The 23962-nt window shown below is 39.7% G+C and overlaps 1 protein-coding gene across 2 annotated transcripts in view; it reads left to right on the top strand.

The window, feature by feature from the left end:
• Positions 1–23962, top strand: part of dnmt3bb.1 (DNA (cytosine-5-)-methyltransferase 3 beta, duplicate b.1) — a 42635-nt gene that overhangs the window by 14270 nt on the left and 4403 nt on the right. Inside the window, exons 3-21 of one of the 2 annotated variants that reach the window (XM_042003292.1) lie at positions 1963–2113; positions 3760–3845; positions 3934–4071; positions 6948–7103; positions 10678–10836; positions 10920–11027; positions 12361–12502; positions 12611–12733; positions 12839–12883; positions 13005–13084; positions 13307–13419; positions 13523–13706; positions 15568–15652; positions 15759–15904; positions 18408–18498; positions 20080–20228; positions 23155–23240; positions 23323–23392; positions 23627–23745. In XM_042003292.1, coding sequence (XP_041859226.1) covers positions 1963–2113; positions 3760–3845; positions 3934–4071; positions 6948–7103; positions 10678–10836; positions 10920–11027; positions 12361–12502; positions 12611–12733; positions 12839–12883; positions 13005–13084; positions 13307–13419; positions 13523–13706; positions 15568–15652; positions 15759–15904; positions 18408–18498; positions 20080–20228; positions 23155–23240; positions 23323–23392; positions 23627–23745 — 2231 coding nt within the window. The remainder of the gene's footprint in view (positions 1–1962; positions 2114–3759; positions 3846–3933; positions 4072–6947; positions 7104–10677; positions 10837–10919; positions 11028–12360; positions 12503–12610; positions 12734–12838; positions 12884–13004; positions 13085–13306; positions 13420–13522; positions 13707–15567; positions 15653–15758; positions 15905–18407; positions 18499–20079; positions 20229–23154; positions 23241–23322; positions 23393–23626; positions 23746–23962) is intronic. The other variant, XM_042003293.1, reaches the window with a different exon arrangement.

Here is a 23962-nt window from a genome sequence, read left to right on the forward strand (position 1 = left end):
CACTGAGCCCTACAAGCTGATTCAGACTCCATATTCAGACATCATGCAGTCCAATGACTCTTCATAAAAAAATTAAGGAGTTTAAAAAAATGGCACCCCTTAAAAAATAAAATAAAATCACAGTCCCATGGAGCTGTGCACATCTTTACACATATCCTCCACAAAGATCTGCCTGTTTATATGCAACAGTCAGAGCGTGCTTCATTAGAAAACTAAATATCTTCTTTCTTTTCATTTGTTAATTATTTTTCATTGAAAAGGCACACACACTCTGCCACTCCCCAAACCTCCCTGCAAGACAGCTGTTCTTTTAACAGAGCCTACATATCAGTACCGAAGCAGATGCCCAGACAGGAGTGCCAGCATGTTATATGGGTGTTATTGGGAATTTAAGTCGGTATGGGTGTGTTAGGGTGGTGTGTGTGGTGTGTGTGTTTGAGACTCACACAAACAGCTGCTTCAACACAAATAAGAAACACCGGATAGATTTGGGAATGGAGGCAGCCCAGAGAGGAATGAAGGAGTCGGAGGAAGGAAGGAGACTATAAAGAAGCATTCATAGAAGGATGAGGAGGATTAGGGAAAAACATTAATATCTTTACAAGCTTAGAAAATGGATTCACGGCATGTATTAAGAGGGAAAAGACACACACACATCCTGCCGACATGTTCACAGTCTACACACACTTTCTGTCTCAAACACACTGAAAAGGGCTCCCGTCGTCCGTTACCACCTCTTCCTCTTTTTCACCATTATATATAATGTACTCTATAACTGTCTGAAAGGGATATTTCCTCCTCCCACCCCTCCATCTGCTGTTCTTTTTCTTCGTTCAAGTCCTCTCTTTTTCCCCATATCTTCATTTCCTTGTTTGCCTCCTGATTACAGCTTTACAGAACATGTATTATCCCACAGTTTCCTGAAGTCACAATAAAACATCCCTTTGGTCAAAATGTCACACAGAGGCTCTGCAGCAGCTTCTTTCTCTGACACAGTTTTACACCTCCATTCTTTTCAGATCTGTAGAGCATATTATTATAGCATAAGACAACAGTAAGTATACTGAGCTCAGACAACAAACTCCTACATGTATACTTTGTCCTGTTTATTCAGACAGTTTACTTTTTCCTTTATAAAAGAAGAATAAAATATAAGAAAAACTCTATTTTGACTGACTTTACAGACAGGGCTATTTTAGTTTGATAGTATGTCAAAGATGAAGGATTGCTTGTGGGTTGAGATGGGGAGACCTGGTGTTTAGGAACAAGGATGTTCACAAGCCAATGCAGTTCAGTATTTATTTATTTATTGTAAACTTCTTTATGGTTCTGTAAATATGGGCTTTTTATTTGAGCTTATTGTTCGCTAAACAAACTAACTAAATAGAGCCTGTACTTGTGGAGCTATAGTCATTTGAATTACCTTCCTCACACAACTTTGCAGCCAAATTTGGTAAATCCAGATTAACTGAAGGTTCTATGCGGAGTTCCCCAAGGATTCATCCTGTGCCCCATATTGTTCAGCAACGACATGCTCCCACTTGCTCCGCTCTGAGATATGAATGTATCTGATCATAATTATGCCGATGACACTCTACATTACTGTCACACCAGGACTCTAGTTGCATACAAAGCTTAAGTTTGTGCCTTATTTAAATCAATGCGTGGATGCTCCAGATTTTTCTTTGGTAAAGATAAATCTGAAATGACTGATGAACTCTAAAGATTAGTGTCTAGCTTCAGTCATCAATGTCAAAAACAACAAATCAAGCCAAAAAATCTTGGTGTCATTTTGGACTCTGAGCTAAATTTTTGTCATATTAAAGCAGGAACCAAATCAGCATTTTCTACCTGAATAATCTATCTAGAATAAGAAGGCTCTTTACCTTATATGTGAAATGTGCTGTATAAAGAAATTTACCTTGCATAAATTAACTGATGGTTCACTCACTCTGTCTTCAGGCAGCAGTGAATGGAGGCACACCTGTACCTGAGGGCCTGTCAGAGAATGACAGCAGCGTAGAACTGACCAATGAGAACAGCCCTCTGACGGCAGCTGAACCACCGTCCCCCTTCAGCCCCAAACAGAACGGAGATGCTGCTTCACCTCAAGGTAAAACATCAGTAGAGAATTTCAGTCACAGCAGCATCACGTTGTATTAGAAATCTTTATTTTCTGGTCAATAATGTCTAAGGTTTTGAGATTCAATTCACAAATTAATTACAACAATGTCATATTTATACATAAAGAGTAAAGAGAGCCACAAGGAACCCAGTGCATCATGGGATGTCGCCCAGTGACCTCGGCCTATAGCAGCAGCACTAAAGAGATAACCAAGGGTCACCAAGATTTTGGGAAAATCTGAAACTCTAAGATCTTAAAGGTGCAATGGAGCTCGGTCACTAAGAGCTTTATATGTAAGTAGAGGAGTGTTAAATTATGTTCTGGATTTAACAGGAAACCAATGAGGAAAAGATAAAACTGGAGAAATATGACTTCCCAACAGAACCTTTCGTTTCAGCATTTTGGATCAGATGGAGACTTTGTAGAACATTTTTGGGACAGAACAATAATCAGGAATGTCAGTAGTCCAGTCTGGAAGCAACAAATCCATGGACTAGTTGTTCTACCTCACTCTGAGACAGGATGTTCCTCATTTTGGTAGTATTATATAGGTAAACGAAGGTGGTCCTAGAAACCTGTTTTGTAGAGAATGTGCATGTGACGTCACCTCTGTATTGTCTGCCATTTTGGGGGAACCCGACTACTGTATCCATTGACACTTTCAGGTGTCAAAAACATGTCTAAAACTTGCTGAAAACGAACATCCTCACCACGATAAGCTTATAAGAGACGTGAAGAGTCGTTACAATGCAGAAACACAAATTATTAATAATGTTGATTGTTAAAATCTGCTAAAAACTATTGGAGTTTAGGTTTAGATGCATGCCACATTTCAGAGTCAGAAGTTGTGTTTACCTTGTGTTTGGTGGAAGTTCCTACTCCCACCATAAATTTAAAAACTACCCATCATTAAAGTTCATGCAGCCATTTTACAAACAGGTGGATTAAAACCTACCCTCACCTATGGTCACGAGCTGTGGGTAGTGATCAAAAACAAAATCACAAGTGCAGTGGCTGATGTGAGTTTCTTCGGCAGGGTGACCAGGCTCTACCTTAGAAATAGGGTGAGGAGCTCGGTCATCCAGGAGGGGCTCAGAGTAGAGTTGCTACTCCTCCGCATCAAGAGGAGCCAGATGAGGCGGCTCGGGCATCTGGTCAGGATGCCTCCTGGATGCCTCCCTGGTAACGTTTTCTGGGCATTTTGTACTGGGAGGAGACCTTGGGAATGACCCAGGACACGCTGGAGGAACTACATCCCAGCTGATCTGGGAACACCTTGGGATCTGGCAAATGTAGCCAGGGAGAGGGAAGTCTTGGCTTCCATGTTTAGGTGGGCGACCCGAACCCAGATATGCAGCAAGAAAATGGATGGGTGGATTTATAAGATTTATAGAAAGTCTTACATACTTAATGGAGTGGATTTTTTTCCCCAACCAGCTTCATCTTCTTTCTTGCTTGTCCTTTTTTTTTTTTTTTTACTTTTGCTCTCACTCTGTTTCTTTAATTTAGCCATTTTAACGCCTTGTCATCAGCCTGTTTAATTTCAATGCTTTTCTGGAAATAAATGGAAAACAACCCTGTTGCCACTATCTCTCCATCTTCTTCTCAATAATGTTGCTTCCTTCTTTTCTCAGACTGTAAACAGTTTTTAAGGGGAAGCCGGAAGAGAAGCAGGAAGAGCCAGGACAAGGAGGAACGTAGCTGGGGCTCCTGCAGCGAGGTACGACCTCTGACACACAGGATGTTAATAAATTAACCAGTAAAGTGATTCAGTCCCTTGAATATTTTTGTGTGGGTGTTGCTTCCAGGACAAACATTCTGGTCAGTTCGGGCTGAGACAGACACCTCGACCCAGAACCATCTACCAGGCTGGTCTGGCGCCGCACACACACACCAAACCTCGCAGACAGAATCGCAAACAGGAGCAAAGTATATCACCAGTGAATGTAAAAGCAGTTCACACAAACACCATGACAATATACATAAATACTGCTTCTAGTTCTTATGAACCTTCTGTGGTACAAAATTTCAGTGTCATTTAGTTGATTTGACTTCTTTTCATTCCTGTTTGTAAAAAACTTCCTGTAAATAAGAATTATTCCCCAAACTGAAGCAAAATGGCTGCAGGAAAAACAGATCAACAGATGTGTTCAGAGAAGAAAACCCTCCTTTTACTTTCACTGGGAACTTTTTATTCCCAGTGTGTTTACTTACGTTCACGACGTTATCAAGTCCACCTGTTCAACTGCTAGTCAACACAAATATCTAATCAGCCAACCACATGGCAGCAACACATTTAGTCATGTAGACATGGTGAAGATGACTTGTTGAAGTTCAAACTGATGACTGTAAAAGATCCGTTGATAAGAGTATTAACATTGGATAAATAAAGATATAACAGCACTGCACAATTATTGACAGGAGTAAAATAGAAGGTGAAAAATGAAAAGAAATTAAACCAGACGTCCCTGAGGAAATGAATAAAGTGACTGCAGTGTTGCGTAAGGCATGAAAAAATTAAACCGCGAGAGTGATTTCAGTATTATATCAGAGTTTGGCAAAGAACAGAGGAACTTCTACACTGTATACACAAGAGACAGGTTTGTGAAACGGTGTAAAATACTTCTAACTGAAGAAGACCGGTTTAATATATGTGATGTTTAGTGAACAAGCTCCAGAATGGAAACACATAGCTAGGTTTTTATTACCGCTAAAACCAAAAACAAATTTTTATCATTACAGCAAACATGCTGGAGACAGTGTGGGAAGCAGAATGCAGATCATTCTCATGTTTTTCAGGAATGGACTGAAGTGTAGAATTACAGGAACGATAGATGGATTAGAAAAGACACTGGGTTATAAATTCCCAATGTCATGTGATATTAAATCTATGTAATCTGTCAAAGGAAAAATGTACAATGTGAGGACAGATATCTGGTTAAAACACTGCCATCTGTGGCCAAGTAAGGAATCACCAGGGAATGGTGCAGAGAAGACGGTCGTGCTATGAGGAACTGGGTGGGAACAGAGGAGATTTTCAACATGGAAACCCTCACATATATATTTAGACTAAAACAAACTGAATTCAATACCAGATGGGACAAATGGACAGCATATATGTCTCACTATAGAGACACCACTAGAGACAATGAAGTCTAAGATATTCCATCATTCTAACAAATGACATGTACCCTAGTGACACAGCTGTTCTCTCACCTTGTTGATAAAAAAATACAGTTACAAAAGAAAAGAAGTTCAAACTGAGCATCAGAATGAGGAAGGAAAAGGATTTTGGCATGGTTGTTGGTCTCAGTATTTTCTCAGATTTTCACACACAACCATCTCTAGGGTTTCAAGAGAACAGTCTGAAGAAGAGAAAATATCCAGTGAGCAGCAGTTGTCTGGACCAGAATGTCTGGTTGATGTCAGAGGTCAGAGGAGAATGAGCAGACTGGTTGGAGATGATCGAAAGGCAACAGGAAGTAAAATAAGCACTGGTTCCAACCAAGGTCTGCAGAACAACATCTCTGAACACACAACACGTCCAGCCTTGAAGCAGATGGGCTACAGCAGCAGAAGACCACACTGGGTGCCTCCTGCCAGCTAAGAACAGGAAACTGAGGCTACAATTCACACACACTCACCAACACTGGACAATAGAAGATGGAGAAACGTTGCTGGTCTGATAAGCCTCCATTTCAGCTCCACATTCAGATGCTAGGCTCAGAATTAGGTGGAAACATCATGAAAACATGGATCCATCCTGCCTTGGATCAACACGTCAGGCTGCTGCTGGTGTAATGGTGGGAGGATATTTTCTTGGCCCACTTTGGGCTCCTTAGTACCAGCATGGACTGGTTTAACCAGCACAGCCAACCTGAGTATTGTTGCTGACCCTTTATGACCACAGTGGAGCATCTTCTGATGCTACTTCCAGCAGGATAATGCACCATGTCACAAAGCTCAGATCATCTCCACCTGCTTTCTAGAACATGACGATGAGTTCACTGGACTCCAACGACCTCCACAGCCACCAGATCTCAGTCCAGTAGAGCAGCTTTGGGATGTGGTGGAACGGGGAGCAAAATCTCTGAGGAATATTTCAAAGACTTTGATGATCTCTGACACCAAAAATTAAGGTAGTTCTGAAGGAAAAAGGGGGTCCGACCAAGTACAAATAAGGTAGACCAGATAAAATGGATGTTGCCAACAAGGAAAAGAAATGTAGTTAAAGTAGATCTCCAGTTCTGACCGGCAAACTTAACTGCTATAAAAATATGAACTCTTAAATTCAGATAATCTCCGGCTGTGATCTTTAGGAGATTTTACAAATAAACTGACTGGATCTTCTCTGTAGGATAAAATAAAAACACATACTTTTGCAGAAATATCCCTCTAGAGAATTTCTGTAACACTGCAGAACGGCAGAGTGTGTGTGGAAACTGCATCACTCAGACCAGCTCTCAACTCAGATTTAACTGCTTTTGCAGCCAAGCAGAATGAGTATCATCTTTCACGCCCTTCGTCTCAAACAAGTACAAACTAGATAGAGGGAGCAAATCTTTGGACCAAACACAATAATTTCCTGGACTATATTGTAAGTTGTGGGTACCTTTTTAGGCTAATCCTTCTAAACCTGAGTTTCATTTGAACGTTTGTACTTCTTATCTACAATACACACTTCCTCCACTATTGTAGCTCACTTTGTTAATGCAGCAGGTCCTTGAATGTAGACATTTCATTTAAGAAACGTCCTGTACAACAGATTTGTACTCAGGTGAAGTTTTCTGTAAATACACAGCAGTCTGTCCTGTGTTCTCAGTGTGCCCGTGGTCCTACCGGAGTTCCACAGGGGTCCTGTGGTCCCCCCTGCGGTCCCCCAGAGACCCCATCTCTGGATTTGATGGAACAAGACTCCAAAGACTCAGCCCAAAGCACCAGCACCACCTCCAGCTCTGAAACCCAACCAGAGTACAATGTAAGTCTAGTCTAGTGTATATATATATACATATATATATACATCAGGGGGCAACGTGGGGTTACGTTTTTTGCACAAGGACACTTTGACATTGACTTTGACAAGCCTGGAATCGATCCACCGAAGATGACTGCTCCTCCTCCTGAGCTACAGTTTGCTTTCCAAACAATGTGGAACGTTTGTCAGCGCACTGTTTCTGGTACACTGATTATGATGGACACCTCAGAGCTCTTTGTCAGGGTTGTGTGGCATGGAAGGTGTGGACCCAAATACAGGCTTACGGGGCAGTAGCCAGACGCATGCAGGAACAAGGTTTTTAAAACACAAACTACATGAACTGAACTTGACATGAATACTAAAAACAAGACTACAAAACATGGCATGAAGTCTATGAGACTAAACTTGGCACGACCACTACAATACATAAAAACTACAAATGGATTGACAGTGCATTAATGAAACGAGGGGTGTATCTACACAGGGGACTAATGAGAAATAGATGAAGCGAATGAACAAATCAAATCAGGTGACTAATGAACAGGAAACAGAAAGTTTAACAGAATACACAAGGGCTGGAATTACAAAAATAAAACTGGAAACAGAACTAATCACAAGACCATAAATAAAAATCCAAGAACATAAACCAAGATCATGACAAATAGCTACTTTATTTATTTATCTAGCGACAAATCTAGAGACTTTTTCTGGTGTTATTGGAGACTTTTGTAAACTGATGTGAAAGCACGTTTACTTCTTCTCACCAGCGCTTCCCAGGTCCCTCCCCCGTCCATCAACGCTCACAGCTGCAGTCAGAGCAGGAGACGTTCACCTCTGCTCCACGACCAGACTGAGAATAAAACGTGAAAAGCTGTGTGTGTGTGTGTGTGTGTGTGTGTGTGTGTGTGTGTGTGTGTGTGTGTGTGTGTGTGTGTGTGTGTGTGTGTGTGTGTGTGTGTGTGATTAAAATGCGATTAATCAAGATGAATTAATTACAAAGCCTCTAAATAATTAGAGGCTTATATATATATATACACACACACAGTATATATAGTATATATAGTATCTTAGTAAGTGGAAAGAAGGATGAACAAACAGAATGGGGTCAGGCAGCTGTGTTGATGCAGGAAAATATTTGAAAAAGGGAAGTAAAAGTTTGGCAGTGGTGTGAAGAGGAGGGTAACTCCCTTCACAGAACTCCATGGAACCCTTTCCACCTGGCTTTGTTGTTGGTGCAGGTGCTTGAAACCACAAACACGCCGTCTGACTGTTTGCTCAGTATTAGTTGTTTTATTCCAGTTGGGATGGCTGCAGGTCTGCACAGCATAGACGATGTGTGTGTTTGGACAGACTTATGCAGATCTGCATACATGTGTGTCTTCTGCATGTCGCTGCATGACTGTTTATCTCTGCATACACAAGTCTTACTGTACTTGTGCTTTGGTGTCTGATTATGTAAGTCCACTCCTGATCCTGTAACTGGCACGAGCCTGCTGTAAGGGATGACAAGCAGCAGGAGAGATTTTATCTCTAAAATGGAGGGAAACTTAGGGTGCTTTCACACCATCCTTTTGATTTAAATCCTAGTCCGTTTGCTCAAAAAGGCTGCTTCTTTTGGGGTATTGTCAATGCACAAACTAATTCTGATTTGATTTAAAGAAGCGGACTTGGCCTGTCTACCAACTCAGGTCTTGGTTCGTTTCAAGCGGACCAAAACCGGGAAGCGGAATACAAAACAAAGCGCATTGTGGGTTTAGCTCACGGCACTGTGGGTAAACACAACCAAAACATATGTACGTGTGCGGTGATAGGTGGCTCTAGATGGGATAAATGTCATGCTGTCATACGTGGAAGAATTAAGTAAAAGACAGTTCCTTGTTTAGAAACCGAAATTGTTCTGCATTACCAATAGATCAACAAGTTTTCTTCTTCATTATGTGTCTCGTCTTCTTCTGTAATTCTTGGTGCAGCGCCACCTCTGGCACAGAGTTAACAAGTTATTTAAAAGGTCTGGTTCATTTGAGAAGTGCAGTGTGAATGCAATCTCGGCCTGGAAGACTATTACACCCCCCCAACTGAACCATGTTCCCAATCAGACAGAGTCTAGCGGAGTAGCCTCGTTCTTTTTGTTATTTTTTTTCTTTCTTATTTTCTTTTTATATAATTGTTGATACATGTTGGTGTTAACCCTTTAAATCCAGACCCCAGAAAAAATATGGGAAGAAAAGTCAGATTATTTTTAATCTGAAGTCTTAACTTGTACATTTAACAAAATGTGAATAATAATAATAATATTTCAATTTTGGGTATATTTATTGTGTATTCTTGTATGATATGTCTAAATTATTGTAGAACATTATTGTATTATTATTGTATCTACCATGGGGTAGAAGACAAAGGAAAACTGAAACCAATGGGTATTAATGGGGCAGAAGAATTGTGCACAACAGGGTTTTGTGCCAAGTTTTTATCCTAAAGTGATGTAAAAGGTCTCAGAAACTGTATGTATCAAATATAAAACATGCAGAATTATGGGGTTAAGAGATTACCTACCTTTCCAAACTTTATAAATCTCTTGCAAAATAAAACACAGAGCTCTAAACTTTTTTCTCTCGTTTCCAAATTGATTCCTTCCACCAAGATAATACAAACTGCAATTTCTTGTTTCTGTCCGATAACTTCAAATAAAGACTAATGTAATGAATTCAAAACAACCATCATGGGGTCGTCTTACACTCAAATACACAAGTTTAGGAGTTTTTGTGTCAAAATAGCATTTACTGAATCTGGAACACAAAGGTTATTTTACATCTCAGTAAATCTGCAATTTTCAAATGTTCAACAAAAAAAATATGTTTTTTGATGGTGACATGAGCTGATGCTAACCATGAGTGCTAGCTTTTTGAACAGAGAGCGATAGCAGGGACAGCCGTTCAAATTAGCAAGAAACAAGAGAAGAGAGCCAATCATAAAAGTTGAAATAGATGATTAGGCGGGATTTATAGCAACGACCACTTGTTGCAGATGGACGGCATTGATGGCTGTGCCACGGAAAATGGTACAGACAACTCAGGACTTGCTAGACGTTGGCAGGGACATGTCCCAGAATTGGGACTATCCAATTCTACACCCATGATACAGCCTGTAAAGATGGTTTTGTAATTGTGTAACTGAGTTTCAAGTGTTGTACAGCAAGACACAAACCTGTTTTCTCCTCTGAATGTCCTGATAATTCTGACAAAATTGGGTTAAACACTTTGTCTTCTTCCTCCTCATCCATAAACTCTCATACAAACTTTTCCTTCTTTGCCTCTGTAAGTTTCTGTCCGTTGTAGGTGATATACATATTCCACCTGTGCACTGGCCTGACACTTGGTTGGATTGCACCATCAGAAATGTGTCTTCCTGCTTTAACCTTGTTTAAACTTTGACTAAACAAGTGTTTGATTAGAAAAATTAGTTTATGCTCAGAGAATGTTGCTTAGTGTTTAGCATTTTAGCATGTCATTTGTTTTGCTAAAGTACATTGAGAATCTCATTCTTTGTCTTTCTTGTCCTTCACTTCCACCGCCTGCAGGACAACAAAGGTTTTGGGATCGGCGAGCTGGTTTGGGGGAAAATTAAGGGCTTTTCTTGGTGGCCTGGAATTGTAGTGACGTGGCGAGCCACAGGCAAGCGGCAGGCGAGCCATGGCATGAGATGGCTGCAGTGGTTTGGAGACGGCAAGTTCTCTGAGGTAAAGAGGGAAAGAAGACGTTATGAAGGAGTCTGAAAAGAAGTCATCCTTGTTTATCTTCCACTTTTTGCTTCTGAAACCAGGTTTCAGCAGATAAGCTGGACTCCATCACTGCCTTCCCAAAATTCTTCAGCCAGACTTCATACACGAAGCTAGCCTCGTACCGCAGGGCGATCTTCCAAGCAGTCGAGGTAACTTTCAAACTGTAGAAACTTTACCGACTCCTTTCTCATTGTTGCCTGTACAGGTGTTTTGAATTAGATAGTTGCACGTTGGAAATTAATATGTTTTAATTTCACTGCTTTTAGTAAAAAGGAGTTAACCAATTTTATGAAATGGGAAATGTAATAGCCAATCTAAGTTATTTTTTTTACAAATAAATAAATAAATTTAAAAGATATGCTTTCATTGAGTAAAATCTTGCAACAGAGGATTTCCACACTTTTATTAAAAATTATTTAAATCAGGGATGTCGAACTAATTGAAGTTCAGCAGCCACATATGGTGCAATATGACCTCAAGTGGGCCGGACAAGTAAAATAACAGCATAATAACCTATAAATTATAAAAACTAGACATTTTCCCTTTGTTTTACTCCAAACATATCGAGTCAAGATGTTTATATTTAATTAAATCAAATCAAATCAAAATTTATTCATACAGCACTTTTCATGCACAAAGCAACACAAAGTGCCGTACATAATAAAAACAAATTATTCATATTAAAAACAAAATTTAAAAGCCTTCACACTTCAAAGAATAAGACAACAAATAAAAAGGCACAGTGGCACACAAATTCACACATATACAAATAAAGCGCTTGTACATTCCTACCACCCGCCCATACTGTACAAACCTGAACTCCCATCACTAATAACTGTCTCTGAACTGCATGTAAGTATAAAAATAATAATAAAATGAAAACATCTGGCTTGACGCTGATGTGAGGAAACGATATCTTGGGGATCCAGTTACACCAGAAGTCAGACCACCCATGACCACAGAAGGCGCCACCACAGGAACCACCCAGGTCAGGGCAGGCTGGGGTCCACACCACAGCCACAGGGCTGCAGTGCAGGACCCCCCAGACAAGGGCATTCACCATGGCAACAACCACACAGACAGAGCAGGTAGAGCCACCGGTGTGAAAGATCCCCAGGAGGAGAATTAACTATCCTTTTAGAAAACATATTATGAATTTTCTCAAGGAAAATGTTCAGCAATATTTTACCTCAGATCTTCATCACAGGTATCTGGAACTGAAATGGACAGTTATCCCCAACTGCCTTATCAATGTTTCGTATTTAAACAAAAAAGCAAGCTAATGTGGGCAAATTATTATGTCATTTTCCACACTTTCCAAATTCATCTTACAGGCCAGTTTAGACTCTCTGATGGGCCAGTTTTGCCCCCCAGACTGTATGTTTGACACTTCTGATTTTGATTCTTCTTCTAGTTGTGTTTTTGGTTCTGGTAAGTTTTTTCTGTGTCCCACATTGGATAACGTCTCTGTTGCTGTTTCAGATGGCCAGTGTCCGAGCAGATGAGACCTTTCCTCCATGCGTGTCTGACAATCCAGAGGACCAGATCAAACCCATGTTAGACTGGGCTAACGGTGGCTTCCTCCCCAAAGGAGAGGAGGGCCTCAAACCTCCACACAGTGCCAGTGAGCAAAGCAGGAGAACCATAACTTCACATTGCAATTACAAATAATAATGAAAGCAATTAGCTAGGCAGTGAAAGTAAAAAGTGTTTGTCTTTGTGTCTCGTTCAGGCAGTAACCCTCTGGACCACCAGGTCCTCAATGTTTCCCTACCGGAGTATGTTCCCTGTGCAAAGCGGCCCAAAGCCAGTCTCTGCAAGAACAAGGCCGCACCTGAAGAGTCCTACAGCAGAGGTAGAGGTCAAAGGTCATAGTCACTGCACGGTTCAAAAACACTGAATATGTAGAACTGTTTGTGGTATATGTTTAGATTTTGTCCTCCTTCCTCTTTTCTGTCAGAACAAATGGTGAATGAAGTTCGGAAGATGAAAAGAAGTATAGAAGGTCAAGACTCTTGCATGTGTTCATTATGGCTGCTGTAACCTAGTTACAGCCCTGTGAGTTAATTTCTTATTTTTATTGATGTTTTGTATATTGATTTGTGTCTAATTCTGTGTGTGTTCAGACTTTTGTCTGTCTTGTGGAAAGATGAAAGCAGCAACCTTCCACCCGCTGTTTGAAGGAGGCTTGTGCCAAACATGCAAGGTAAACACAAGCATCATGGATGGTTTTACTTCAGCAGTGTGTGTATACTTTTGCCACCTGAAGATAAATCTGTTTTTAACCTACATTTGATGCTGCATCCCAACTCATTGGGAAATGTTAAGTTTGAAGATGATGCATCAGAAGAGATTTGTCTCCCCAGATGAAGTCTTACTGAATTCCTTTTGAAGTCTTTGTTTCTATAAACGTGTTTTCTGCGTTCAGGACGTGTACCTGGAGATGTCCTACATGTATGATGACGATGGTTACCAGTCTTACTGCACTGTTTGCTGTGGAGGTCGAGAAGTTCTGCTCTGTGGGAATGCCAACTGCTGCAGGTCTGACACACACACATAAACACACTGTACGTACAATGTTGTATCTCCTTCTCCTGCCAACATGTGTATGTGTTTATCCCTCCTTCTACCTGTGCTCTTTCAGGTGTTTCTGTGTGGATTGTCTGGACATCTTAGTGGACCCCGGAGCATCTAACAACGCTCGGTATCTCGACCCATGGAGATGTTATATGTGCCAGCCTCCGCTGCAATACGGTGTCCTCAAACGGCGGCACGACTGGAGCCTGAAGCTGCAGGAGTTATTCGCTAATGACAACGGACAGGAGTTTGTGAGTAGCTTTAATTCTTCCATATCTATAAATAAAGGGGTAGATATTTACCTTTATGCCTTTTTTCAAATCTTTGAATTATGGATTTCTGGATAGTACTAATTGCTGATACACCTTATTATATTATTATTATTATTATTAAATAAATATATATTATTTAAATAAATCCTTAAAAGACTGTAAAGAAGGGAGGGGGTCTATTTATGAGGAAATCACATTTGAAAGACCCCAAATCAGTAATGCAGAGTGGATTACAGAGAAAGCAGCAACATATCTTTTTAACTGTAGATGAAATACTTTCTCATCTATTATCCATCACTGATCCGGGGAATATCTTCCTCCTGAGGATCACGATGGGTCATCTAGTGCCAGTGAAAGTGATTCTATTCTAATCTATTCTATTCTACAGTCATTTAGCAGACGCTTTTATCCAATGCGACTTACATTTGAGAGTAAGAACAACACAAGCAAGAATTCAAACAAGATGGGACATCATAAATAGGTGGTAGTCAAACTGCTGTCAGTCCAGTTAGACTCAGGTGCTGTCATGGCAGGCAGAGCGTAACTGTCGAGAGGGAGTGTAGCTCTGGATGAAGGATTGGAGGTAGACCGGAGCCGTTTGAATTATTGTTTTGTAAGCCAGAATGACATGCTTCTGTTATAAATCACGGTGCATCCATCCTTACTAATAACATGCCTGAAGCAGAACATGTGGGAGATGATAACTCTGAGGCTTTTCCTAACCGAGGTCGGGCAGACTTTGAATATTGAGAAGTTTCTGAATGTGGTTGAATGCACATGTTATTTTATCTAATTAGTAGTTGTACTTGCAAAGAGACAAAATCTCCTCTAGGGATGTGCAGCCAAATGTAAATATATTTAAAGGATGACTAGGAAACTGCTTAAAAATTTACTTCCAACTGGTGATCTATGTGTGTCTGGAAAGACATTTCTGTCCCCCTCCAGTGACCTGTCAATCACTTTTGTCGAATCACAGTCAGTTGGGGAAGGGTTGTTTACTTATGGATTGGGGTATTGGTCCCCAGGATTCTCCTGGGGGAGATAAGAGGGGGGGGGGGGGGGGGGGGGGGGGGGGGTGTAGAAGCCAGGTGGGAGGTGGAGAAGGGCCTGAGGGTGATTGTGAACTAAACCTGTTAAAAAACAAGACAGGTTTAACTGGTCTGTCCTCCTCCTGGAGCCGACAGTCTGCTGATCCCTCATCTGATAGTGCCAATGTCTTCCACACCTCCCTGGAGTTGTGAACCTGGAGCCTAGACTCTAACTTTCTCTTGTACATGTCTTTACTCTCCTTCAGTTTCTTCTCTCAGTCTTGTTGAACCCTGTAGCAACCAATAATGTAATCACTGTGGACATTGTAAATGTGATAACTACAATCAATAATATTATACTACATAAATAAGACTAGTGTTTTTCAGAAATGTGAAATTTCTTAGCAGTTTTTGTGCAGTTTGTTCCATCAGAAATATGTATGATTAGATTATTGATTGATACAAACCCTCCTCATTTCATCTGGTACCAGACCTGAACGCCTCCTTCGTGTTCAAGAGGCTTTCAGGTAAAAGGTGACCCAGGGCTGCTTGTCTGGAAAGCAGCGTGGATTACTCACAGTACTCAAAGAGGTTTTTTAATGCTATTCCAAACTCCACCTTCCTGTGTGGCCCACCTGGCTCATTATAATTTCCCCCTGGGATAAATAAAGTAACATCCACTTCATTAGTTGTAAATGTTGTAAATCAAGACTTGATCATGGTGAAGTTTTTTTGTTTAAATCATTTCAAGTCTGAGCCTGAAATGTTGTTTGGAATGATTTTTCCTAAGATGTTTTCTGTATACCCTCCAGGAAAAACCGAAGATTTACCCAGCAGTCCCTGCAGAGCAGAGACGTCCAATCAGAGTCCTTTCTCTGTTTGACGGCATTGCTACTGGTACGCATGAATGAATGAATGGACGAATGAATAAATGAATGAATGAATGAATGAATAAATGAATGAGGCTATTTTTACTCTGCTAACTGGTGGATTTTGGATACAGGCTACCTTGTTCTGAGAGATCTGGGTTTTAAGGTGGACCAGTATGTGGCATCAGAGGTGTGTGAAGACTCAATCTCTGTGGGTGTTGTCAGACATGAAGGAAAGATCCATTATGTCCATGATGTCCGGAACATTACAAAGAAAAATGTAAGGAAAACTTTTTTTCCTGTTTGGTTAAATTAAATTTGATCTAAAGTGCTCTGAAATTAAAATATCTATGTTTAACATTTTTACTGTTGGAAAATGTTTAACACACACACAAGCAGTTCATACTGCCATTATTCCTGAGACTGCCCCCAAGTGGTAACAAAGTGCTATTACAGCTCAAAAAACCCTTCAAGCAGAAGGTACAGTTAGTCATGCTGCAGTGTGTGAGAGAGATAGATACAATAATAATCCTATGAAGGATTGATCCTTCTGTACAACCCAATTAAGCCTCTGATGGCTTATGGCTCAGTTACCGAACTGGCAAGTACAGAGCTAGCCTGAATATAAACTACAGCATTGTCCTTGGGCCACATGTGATGGTCATGTGACTGCGTTTTGGCAGCCAAAACTACATGGAGTCAACACCCTAAATCAAAACTAAACTAAACTGCAGGTGTGGGCCATATTTGGGCCAAACTTTTATTGCTACCCCCTTGTGTTTTTTCCCCTATTTATTGTTTTAAAGCCTTTTATCTAAATGGATTTTTATTTTTATTTGTTTGTTTTTTTTGGTGGGGGTTTGACTTACTCTGTGTTATTGAGTGAGAGCCTTAACTTTACCTGTGCTTTTTTAAAAATATAGTTTACCTCACTGTTTGGTCTTTATGCATGTCTAAATATTCATAAACTGACCTTCAATGTAAAAAATATTGGCCTTAATTTATTCATTTGTCAAATGAAAGTATGACGGAAAACTGTGTGCACGACCATTTCCACGCAAGGCTCGGCATTTATCAGTTTGGACGTGGGCGTAGCATTCGATTTACCATCAAATCTCAGAACAGCAAACCCTGAAAATAATTATTAAACAAACCTCAAACAGTCATCTAAGTATAAGCAGAAACATATTCAGTACTCAGAATGAACTCATTTGCAACAAAGCATAATAAAATGGATTCCCAAAAGCAATAAAATAAAATAAAATAGCTTACTGATAAGCTCGGCGTGCACACCAATGCACTTAAAATGATTTGGGGAAAAAACAAATATGATAAACAGCCTAAGCCCACATATGACAATTAAAATAGATCAAATTTATTAATAGCCCCATAAATTATTATACACTACAATTTGAAATAATGATAAATACAAACAGAGATCTGTGTTTGCAAACAAACTCATACCTATGTTTTCAAGTGCGCAAAATAAAGAATTGTGATTTTCACTTACTAGGCATCGGCTATTATCCAAATTAAAAACCAATAAATCATGGCGATATATAGGCTACTTACTCAGCTGGAGTCGGTTCAACAACGGTGAGGCTGTTAACTGCCTCGTGATCCTCTTACTTGTAGCCTTTTTGTTCACGTCTTTGGCTCTGGTTTTTAAGCTGCCAGCACCTCTTTATTCTTTTTTTACCTCACAAATGAGGGGTTTTAATCTCGACCTCCAAAGAGTTTCTTCATTTGGCAAAACATCTCCTCTCCGTGGTTTGATTTCACTGGTCAGGGCCTCTGGAACATGAATGTTTAAGGGCGTAACATGTAAGTGACAATGGATTTCAGCCGCCGCATTTATCAAGGCCCGATCATTCGTACGCTGGGATCGGTCAGATACAAACATTTTATGAATCACACGTGAATCCAATCATAAGATCATTCCTGGGATCAGATGTGCGCTCATTTCCAGATTCGTTTTATTAACGAGGGCCAATGAGTTTACAGGGCGTGAAATGTGCCAAACAAGTCAAATTCCTATTGAATTTGTTTAGAAAACACCTCCTCCACACTTCCTGTTCCCTGCCTCTCATCGCTGCTGTTTCCTGTTTCCTGTCATTGCCGTTATTCCTTCCTCTTACATCTTAAAATAACTTTAGGTATATGTAACAAAGGTCATGTATGTAAAAGTTTAAATGGAGCTGAAATGATCAAAACCACATAAATCAACAAACAAAACAATCGTTTTCAGAATTTTTTTACAAGCCAAAAAGTCACCGATTTATTCCTTTTAAATCAACATATTTTTCTCAGTATTTTTATGGTTGTCGTGTAAAAGTTACTTTTAAGTTTTTAATTACTTGTTGGGAAAAAATAAGAAATCTGAAGACATCACTTCATCAGAGGTCCCCAACTCTCAAGGTTCTCAAGGCCCACTATCCTGCAGGTAGATGTCTCCCTTCTGCAACACACCTGATTTAGATTAATGACTCATTAGCAGATTTGTGCAGAGCTTGTCAGGGAGCCGTTTAATTTGAATCAGGTGTGTTGATGCAGGGAGACCTCTATCTGCAGGTGGGCCTAGTGGGCCTTGAGAACCAGGGTTGGGGACCTCTGATCGATAAAGAGCCATCACAGAGAGACAACATGTAACTGAATACTAAGAGTCTAATTATAAGTTTTCAGTAAAAATAAAATGTACGGGTTGATTTATTTAACTAAGATGCAACTGTCTTCAAAGTAAAACTAACAAGTTTAATTAAAGGTGGAATTTCTGTCTCATTCAGATTCAGGAGTGGGGTCCATTCGACCTGGTCATCGGAGGAAGTCCCTGCAATGACCTGTCAATTGTGAACCCTGCAAGAAAAGGCCTGTATGGTTGGTACCTGATAAACCATTTCACATATAAGCTGGGTCTGTTAACTCTGACATAAAACTGTAGGTTTGATCATGTGACACAGGATATTTTTAAAAATCTTGGTGACATAACAAAACATTAACTTCACATTGTGATATTTATTTTGTGCAAACAATTTACATATATTCACTGTCCGCTTTATCAGCCCCCACCTCCCTTTGCTAGTACCAGGTAGGGCCCCCTCTTTTCCTCCAGAACTGCCTTAATTCTTGGTGTCATAGATCCAACAAGGAGTAGGAAACATTCCTCACAGTATTGCTTCATGTTGACAGGACACAGTTGCTGCAGGTTTGTTGGCTGCGTCCATGATGAGAATCTCCCGTTCCACCACATCCCAAAGCTGCTCTACTGCAGTGGTTCTCAAAATGAGGGTCCCGACTACCATGAGGACCCAAGATAATTTCAGCGGGTCACCATATCGTTGTTAAAAAAAAAAAGCCTAGACTTAACAAATAAATTTGGGATTTTTTTTTGGGGGGGGGGGCTATCAAACATGTTATTTTTTTAAAGCATTGATGTCTAAACAACAATGTTATTACTCATGCCATATTAAAATTTGGCTTTGTCTGGATGAAAGAAGGTGATATTGGGCGTGTAGATGCTTTGTTACGATGGTAAACCGAATCCACCAAACATAACTTTATCCTCCTTATTTATGACGTTTCTGATATTTTCTAAGCCTTACATTTAGAATTTTTATCATTGGGTGTCCAGAAATAGTGTTATTACAGATGCTGTTTTAAAAATCCTAATTTGGCATTATCTCAACAGAAAAACTAAATTTTGGCATAGGGGGTGCTTTGTCACAACCCGGCTCAGTAGCCATGACAAAACCGGAAACGAGGCGGGATTTCAGCCAAACGTAACATAATTAATTTAAAAAATGAAGAGATGCCCAACAAGACAAAGATATGAGGAGTGAAAGTCAGAAGTATCAGTGTGTCAGCAGATGGATGAGTGTCAAGTGTCAGGATGGAAGTATACAACCAAAACTACTACAGCTCAAGGCCAACCAACCAAAACATGGTCACAGCAACTAAGGAGGAGGAAGGAAGGGGGTGGGCCAGCAGACTCCATCAGATGGCATTCAAGGACAGTCAGGAGAACTGCCAAGGTGCTCCAAATCATCCTAATCAACAATCACTGCAGAAAGAAAACAGAATGAGGAAAAGGAAACAAAACCGACCTCATGCGTAGACCACACCCTCTGATTCCAGGCCACGCCTCCTCCTTAGTCGTCTTCACCATGTCGACATGACTAGATGCACCGAGTTGCTGTCATGTGATTGGCTGATTACATATTTGTATTCACAAGCAATTGAACAGGTGTAGCTGATAAAGTGGGCTGTGAATGTAAACACTGCAATACATTTTTGTGAAGCCAAAAAGTCGTTCTTAAATATGAGAACTCATTAAAGAAAATTTAACTGTTTGTTTTGAATGGAAACTGTTTTTTTTCCTTCACCGTGCCATCGGGTAAATTCCATCTAAACTGCAACATCACAGCAGAAGGATGTAACTGGACTCTTTTGTTGCTTCAGAAGGCACAGGGAGGCTGTTCTTCGAGTTTTACCGCCTGCTAAGTGAGGCTAAGCCCAAAGAAGGGGAGGATCGTCCGTTTTTCTGGATGTTTGAGAACGTTGTAGCCATGGGTGTCAACGACAAAAGGGACATCTCACGATTTCTGGAGGTAGGTCTAAAAAAAGTTTAGTCAGCACAAGAGATGCTTACAAACATTTTTTAAAGGATTAATCCATGGATCAAGATGGAAGTTTTGTTTTGTTTTTTTCTTTCTTAAGGTGCAAGTTGGAACATAAAGACAGTTCTGGTGGGATGATGGAGTTAAAGCTCCATGTTTTCATGTGATGAGAAGTTACATTTTCTCATTATCACTAGAAATTGACCTTTTTTCATAATAACATACTTTAACCAGTTGTTGTTAGCTTTGTTGTTTCCATTTTACAAGATTATCAGAATGAGCAGTAGCACCTAATTCAATTGGTGATTGTCCCGACTGGTCAGAAACTATAACAGTAAGTTGAGACAAGCATTATTCTGTTAACTTCCCATCATTGGTTTTTCTGAAGTTTAACAGAGGCCCTATTTGTTTTATCCAATTATTATCTCAATATAATTATCTCAAGATAACAATGCTCACAAAATGTTCCAAGACTTTCTTTCTTTTTGTACTGAGGCCTTGGGGCTTCACTGTGAGGAGAAACAGTGACACCTGGTGGCAGACAGGCGTTACTGCAGCTGCTTCATCATTTGACCAAAGCTTGAGGCTAAAAAAAAATTCTAAATGTTCTAAATGTAAATGCAGTAAAATTCATTTAAATTTACATGTTCAGGAACAGATTTGATTGGTTTTACACAGCTTTTAAATATGTGACTTCTGTTTATTTATATATAGCAATAAAAGCAAATATTAAACAAAATATGAAGCCACGTTTTTTTCCTCCAAAAAGATTTTATTTATAAAATCCATAATGATACTAGAGGACATGAATATACCATGAAGCAGGAGGACATAAAAGTAATCAACAGTTACAATATCTGGATTATAGACAAGCATGTGCAAATTATATTTAAATGATAAGATTTAGAAAATGAAGACGATGGATCTTCCCCAATATCTTTTAGAAATTTCTTAAATAATTTTTAAGACATTTCTTAAAAAAAACTCTACATCAGATCTATGAACATGTTTTTACATCACATAATTGTTCGAACCCTCTTGACTACCACAAGTTCTTTAGCTGTTTGTGGAAACTTTGTTTTGTGTACAGTTGATTTGATATCCATGATTCATGGGAGAGCTCAGCTGATGGACGACTGAAATTCCCACCCTGTCTCACAGCTCCTGCTGAAATATTCCAGTGGCTAAAAAGGCTAAGAAGCTGGATATAACCTGAACGTGTGGTGGAGCAGGGTTGGACCCTTCTACTTGGCTCCAAATGATTACAAAGGTCCATGAGAACAACTCTTAAAATGCCCAAATAAGTCCTTATCACTGTGTGTGGAATGATCTGCAGGTTATGGCTGATTTGTTCCCTCTGAAGGATGTGTTCTGGTATATCTCGCAGGAATGGTAAATCTGTCACTTTGTGAGCAGGTCTGGGATGAAGAAAGACCACGTTCAGTGTAGAACAAGAGTGAAACCACTAAGTCATGGAGCAGTTTTAACTTTAAGTAGATTCATGTGTTTTTTAAGTAACAAAATTCTTTGTAAATAACCAAAAGATGCTTTAATAAGTCTGATAAAAGCATGACTGCAATTTTATTATTGTATTTTGTGAGGGGCCGAGGCCAAGGATGAAGAGAGCACAGGAGGTTTTTTAAGAAAAAATCTTTCACACTTAATTTTACCCAAAAAAAAAAAAAAAAAAATACAAATTCCAAAGTAAAAGTTCTGGGCCCATAAAAGAGGTCAAATAAACAGAACATCAACATAAGGAACTGAAAACTAACTGACCTAACAAACTGACACACAAGGGAAACTATATACTCTGGCTGATCAGGAACTAGTAACTCAAAGAAAATGCATATTAACTGAAAATAAACCAAATTAACAAGGTGACAAGAATGAGTCAACTAAAAGTGTGCACCCAGTTAGTTAATAACGGAGCCAAACTTGCTAAGAAAAATGTGAACTATAAAAGAAATGGTAAGTATTACAAATAAAATGTGTATTGAATTAATTGAAATAAAGAAAAAGGTTACCAGACCGGGCTCAATGTGTGTGGCTGCCTAGACGGCCATCACATATTTTAATAAGCCAAACAGAAACTTACTGATTTTGTTGATACATGTCAGAACTCAGATGAGTCCTCCTTGTCCTTATATGAGTGTGTTCATTAAAAACCATCACTGAATCCTCGTACAAAAAAAAGTAGGACTTAGGAACACGTGTTTGGAGGAAATGTTGGTGAATGAGGCCAAAGTTTTTGCAGCTTTTCAGCTGTGTGAGGTTCAGTCTCTGGCGTTGTTTGTCCATCTCCTGAAAATAATTTAAAAAAAACTGCCAAAAGAGGGGGTACGTCTGCACTTACTGAAAAATAGAAAAAAAAAGTAAAATCCAGTTTTTTCCTGACTGTGACACATTGCCAAAATAAAGACCATTTTATCCAGACAGGACTTTAAAAAGCTCATACTTCATTACTTCTTCTAGATTATTGTAACGCGCTGTATTTCAGGGTCAACCAGGCTTTCATCTTCAGCTCTCAACCCAATCAGACAGGCGAGAACATGTCACAGCTGTTCTGGCTGCCTTTCACTGGCTCCTTGTCTGCTGCTGAACTGATTTTAAAATTCTTTTGTTTTTAAATGTCTAAGCGGCCTTGCCCCGCTCTATTGCCCTGGGATCAGACTTGGTCAGACATGTTACTGTGTTCTTTTAAATCTTATTTAAGACCCATGTTTTCTCCTTGGCTTTCCACACATCATGAGTTGGCTTTTTGTATGTGAGTTATAGGGATTTGTGCCAGTGTTAGCTTATATTCTTCGTTTACATCACTTTGGTTAACCATTGTTGTTTTTAAACATGCTTTCTTTTTCTTGTGTATGATTTTCTCTTGAATGGATTGTATGATATGACCTCTGATTGCTTCCTGCAGTGTAACCCTGTGATGATCGATGCCATTGAGGTCTCTGCTGCCCATCGCGCTCGATACTTCTGGGGTAACCTGCCAGGAATGAACAGGTAGGCAAGCATCAGGAAAATACTTTTTTTTTTATATTTAAAAGAACAGCTAAGACTGATGGCTTTATTGTGCAACTTCCAGGCCTCTGTGTGCGTCTGGGATGGACAAGCTGGAGCTGCAGGACTGTCTGGAGCACGGCAGAGTCGCAAAGGTCACCTATCTGCACATTAAATCAGAAGCAGACCTACTTTATTGAGCCTAGTCTGAGAAATTGCATTTTACATGTATATACATATCCCAAATTGAGCAAAAAACAATGAAAATATGGAAAATATAGGATTTAAGATGTAAATATGAAGAAAAAAAGAAAGCTTTATTAAAACCACTGATAATTTTTTTGTCTTGCTTGCCAAATAATTAAAGCTTGACTACATGTTTCTCGCAGTTTGGAAAGGTGCGAACCATCACCACACGCTCCAACTCTATCAAACAGGGGAAAGACCAGCACTTCCCAGTCCTGATGAATGGGAAGGAAGACATACTGTGGTGCACTGAGCTGGAAAGGTGGGCCAGAGACAGGATTTTAAAGACTTTGATTTTAATGATTTGTATTGTCAAGTTTCTCATACAACCCCAATTGTAGAAAAGTTGGGATTCTGTGTTCAAATCTCACCAACTAATATTTTATTCCCAAAAAACATAAACATGTCAGGTGTTAAAAACTGAGACATTTTACCATTTTATGGAAAAATATGAGCTGATAGCGAATCTGATGGCAGCA

Source organism: Melanotaenia boesemani, chromosome 13 (genome assembly GCF_017639745.1).
Source record: "Melanotaenia boesemani isolate fMelBoe1 chromosome 13, fMelBoe1.pri, whole genome shotgun sequence".
Classification (NCBI taxonomy): domain Eukaryota; kingdom Metazoa; phylum Chordata; class Actinopteri; order Atheriniformes; family Melanotaeniidae; genus Melanotaenia; species Melanotaenia boesemani.